The sequence below is a fragment of the Littorina saxatilis genome, linkage group LG5, assembly GCF_037325665.1.
Source record: "Littorina saxatilis isolate snail1 linkage group LG5, US_GU_Lsax_2.0, whole genome shotgun sequence".
NCBI lineage: Eukaryota > Metazoa > Mollusca > Gastropoda > Littorinimorpha > Littorinidae > Littorina > Littorina saxatilis.
The window spans coordinates 22790128-22794289 of record NC_090249.1 but is presented as its reverse complement, the minus strand read 5'-3'; the positions used below and the strand labels follow the sequence as shown (position 1 = coordinate 22794289).

The following is a 4162-nucleotide window of genomic DNA, read 5'->3' as shown; positions in this document are numbered from 1 at the left end:
ATACCGGAAGACTTGTTTTGATAATGTGACGGTATGCAACAGCTCTTTGTGAGTTGTTATGCAGTTTTGTTCATTGAAAATGTTGCTGTCAGCTCTTTATCTCACGTTCATCCCGTGGTAACAGCTCCAGATAGGCAATTTGCAACTTATAACTAAAATATGATAGGCAGATTGTTCAGAAACCAAAGAAAGTTTTTTGCGTTTTTCTCAAAACATCAAAAAATGACATAGGCAATTATCTTATGAGCGTGACGTTATAGCGTACGAGAGTACGATAGCGTCAATCTAGCGCGTCCCGGGACCCGCTCTATATGTTTAGTGCGTCCCGGGACCCTCTCAAGGAACTTCCAGTACGTGATTTCGGCTTCTAGTGCGTATATGACGCAGGGACGCGCACTATGGGGAGCCCTGACGTTCTTTACCGCAGTCGAGGGAATTGCACTCACCCGTTTCAAGCGGGAAATTCCATCAACAGTTGCCCATTAGAAATCGAATGCGGTTTCCCATGAGAAAAGCAGCCGACAGCAAAATGCGTTGAAGTCCATGAATTCATTCTTGCTCTTTTTTTCTTCTTTTTAATTTCTGTTTTAAATTATGTTTTATCATGTTATGCAATGATAACAAATGTATGAATGAAAAAGGCAAGGTTACACAAAAAGTGAAAAATCAAAAACTTAGGGTCTTGACACAGCAAAAGCCAACATAACTATTTCCTTTTTTGTGTGTATTTGTTTGGTGGCTTACTTGCTTGCGATTTTGTTGGTTCGTTTATTCGTTCCTTCGTTCGGTTCTGTGTTCGCTTCATTGTTTATGTGTGTGTGTGTGTGTGTGTGTGTGTGTGTGTGTGTGTGTGTGTGTGTGTGTGTGTGTGTGTCTGTGTGTCTGTGTGTGATGCTGGTGAGGGCAGGGGTAAGGCATATGCTCAGTAATGAGTTTAATTTGTACGAATGAATGTGGACGGAGGACCAACGATGTGTGGTTTGAATATGCTTGTTTGTTTTCTAGCTCGTGTTTTAGTTTACTTTCTGACTTGTCAAACTTTAATGTTGTTTGTTTTTGTGCTTGCTTTCTGGCTTCAAATCCTGCCCATTTTTTCCAGACCCTTCCCCCGCAGATTAAAGCAAAATACTTCTAGTCACGGAGTCTCGATCAGAGGTCGACCGCTGCTACCCCGGCCTCTGCCTCATCAGTTGTTTTGCACAATTAGCACAATACTCGCGTCACGAAAACTTCGCCACGTCCATCTGACTATTTCACTTGTATCACTACCATGGCCGCTACACAAAGTCTGGATGATATAGAGATGCCCCGGAACTTCTCCTGGGTGATAGATGACTTGCTGTGCGCATGCGCGTATCCAGGAAGGTCAGAACATCTGCGTTACCTTCGCAACCAGGGCGTGACCTGCATCGTGACCTTGACCGCTGAGCATGACCTTCCCGCAGAGGACATTCAAGGTTAGAGAAGAAGAGGTTTATACCAATATCATCTGCGAAATCTGTTTGTATGCGTTTTCGTGGCAGCAGATTCTCTTTGCAGGTGCATGCAGCAGTTTTGTTTGTTTATTGGTTGGTTCGTTTGCTGAATGGTTGTTTGTTTAATTATTTTATTAGTATGCGGGCCCGGCCGAAATATCGTTTGACATTTTCGATTAATCTAAGAGTAATACCTAATATACTGGACTCGCAACGAAATATACAAACACATGACAATGAACAACGTTTCGACCTAAAGGTCTTCAACAGGTTAAAAAAAAATGAAACAACAATACAAATATCAAAACGACTTATCAGAGAAGATGGCGATGATGTCCTCCAAGCGCAATTAATTCGATTAATCTGCTTAAACTCAAACGGGGTTGTCGGTCTTCGTGCAATGTTGTTAATGCAGTGTAATGCCTTCCAGTGGTGCAATTGTAATGTCATTTGACAAAGTCAATGCTAGCTAGCTTTATAAATAACATAAAAATACCCCCTCTGTTCTCTGAAACAAGGAAAATATAAATAAATGAAAACCATTGAAATGCTTCCTTGATTTGTAATGTTCCCTTTGTCTGTACAATGTGCACGTCTTTGCAGTTGGCCTTGTGCTGAGCACCAAACCCGTCCTTCTCTTTATCTTCTCTTCATTAGTCTATTCTCTCGGCAGACTTCGAGGTGGTCCTTCTGAAGATGGTGGACTTCACCCCTCCTACCATGGAGCAAGTCCTTCGGTTCGTGGAGGTGATGGAGCAGGCTGAAGACTGCAAACAGGTGACCAGTAACGTCACAGTGTGATCAAAAGTCACAATGCGCTGATCTATGCTGAAATAAAACGATTTCAAATCACTCCACAAGTTACAGAAGTCGTTATACAAAGCTAAGGTGATGATGGTAAAAGTAAGAGTTTAACAAAATTTAACATATAAACTGGTCGAAAAAGACAGATCGGGTTTGGTTATGACCATAGTTATGTCCTAGAGTATCTGGCAATGTAGCTCATTGTATGCATCTTTCCTGATGATAAGTGTTGTTCAACGCCCTCACGGTAAATCATTAGGGGCATGTTCCCGGGTGTGACCCCGACTGTAGATGGTTAAAAGAGAAGAAAAGAGGAAAGCGGGCTACCGCAGGGGAGGGATATTATGCCTCTGTGGATGGATGCGCGACAGCCAAGACTCAAGACTCAAGACTCAAAATGTTACTGTCCTTATAAAAAACAAAACAAGGACAATTGCCGCCCAACACTGCATGATCATTTTTCTTGTTTTTATAAGGACAGTAACATTTTGAGTCTTGAGTCTTGAGTCGTGAGTCTTGGCTGTCCCGCATCCTTCATTCTAAGTCTGTTCCTCTTTCTGTTCCCCCCCCCCCCCCCCCTCATCTTCGTGTTCATTTCGTTGCAGAGTGTAGCTGTGCACTGTGCGGCAGGCAGGGGCAGAACCGGTACGGTAATCTCCTGTTACCTGGTCAAGAAGCTCGGCCTCACCGCCCACCAAGCCATCCAGCTCCTCAGGCGTCTCAGACCTGGATCCGTGGAGACAGAGGCACAAGCAGACATGGTTAGCAAATATGAGTCTCTGCTCAAACAACTTCGTCCTGAAGGGCAATCCGCTACTGCGTGCCAAGGTTTTAAGCAGTATCAGGCTTTCCTGGACGAGTTACATTCTCAGTCGACGGAGACGCAATTTTCCAGACTGCAAATTTGCAGAAGTTTGGAGGATTTGTCTTTGAATGCGGACCAGTGCGAAAGTTCTCGAGACCAATTTACCTCAGAGTCAAAGGAGACGCAGTCGTGTACGTTACAGCTTGGTGGAAATTGTGAAGATCTGCTTGACGGAGGAGATTGCCAAACCGCCGAAGAGCAACGTTCTATATCTCAGGATGCTAGCTAGTATAACAAATCTCTTCACGCCTAACATCAACAGTCTCTGGGACGTCCTCGGGGACAAGATGTTTAACTTTTTAATTCGGAGATAAAGATTTTTAACAAGATTTGAAGTAGCAAGTTTGAATAGAATGTGAGCTTTTAGAAATTCCTTCATTTTATTGTGATAGAACTAAATGTAAATAGTTTCAAACAAGGAGACCACCGTGTTTAACTGAGAATGGAAACAAAATTAAATCAGTCCCGAATAGTCAAATAGGTGAAAAGGACACGAAAAACAGCTAATCAACCAAAACCCACAGTCACAGGGAGATGCAAGTTGCTAGGCTACAGCTTGGAAAGAATTGTGAGGATTTTCTTCGTGGGGGGGGGGGGGGGGGGGGGACAACATTCTCAGTGAACAGAAGGGCAACAATATATGTCTCAGAGTGCAAATCCATTTATCGATTCTCTAGATAAATTCTTCACATAGTCGAGGGAGACGCAGTCCTCCAGGATACAGATTGGTACGAACTCTGAGGAGTTCCCACGTGGAGTACACGCCGAGTCCACGGAATAGCAACATTCTATATGTCTGAGTGATCGAGCCAATGTGAAGCTTAATTAGCAAGACGAACTTCTCTCCCGGTCGGTGGAAACGCAGACCTCTAAATGACGATCGAATTGGTAGGAATTTCGATGATGTGTGTGTGTGTGTGTGTGTGTGTGTGTGTGTGTGTGTGTGTTTTAAAGATTACATTCTCACAGCACTGAAGAGCTACATTCTGTATCTCCGGTTACTACAAAGTAGATCATT

The 4162-nt window shown here is 43.4% G+C and overlaps 1 protein-coding gene across 1 annotated transcript in view; it reads left to right on the top strand.

The window, feature by feature from the left end:
- The window catches only part of LOC138965844 (dual specificity protein phosphatase 23-like), a 12759-nt gene extending 9020 nt beyond the window's left edge, over window positions 1-3739 (top strand). Inside the window, exons 2-4 of the mRNA XM_070337942.1 lie at window positions 1100-1457; window positions 2149-2252; window positions 2885-3739. Of these exons, the coding sequence (XP_070194043.1) occupies window positions 1271-1457; window positions 2149-2252; window positions 2885-3373 (780 nt within the window). The 5' untranslated portion in view covers window positions 1100-1270 and the 3' untranslated portion in view covers window positions 3374-3739. The remainder of the gene's footprint in view (window positions 1-1099; window positions 1458-2148; window positions 2253-2884) is intronic.
- The last annotated feature ends 423 nt before the right edge of the window (window positions 3740-4162 follow it).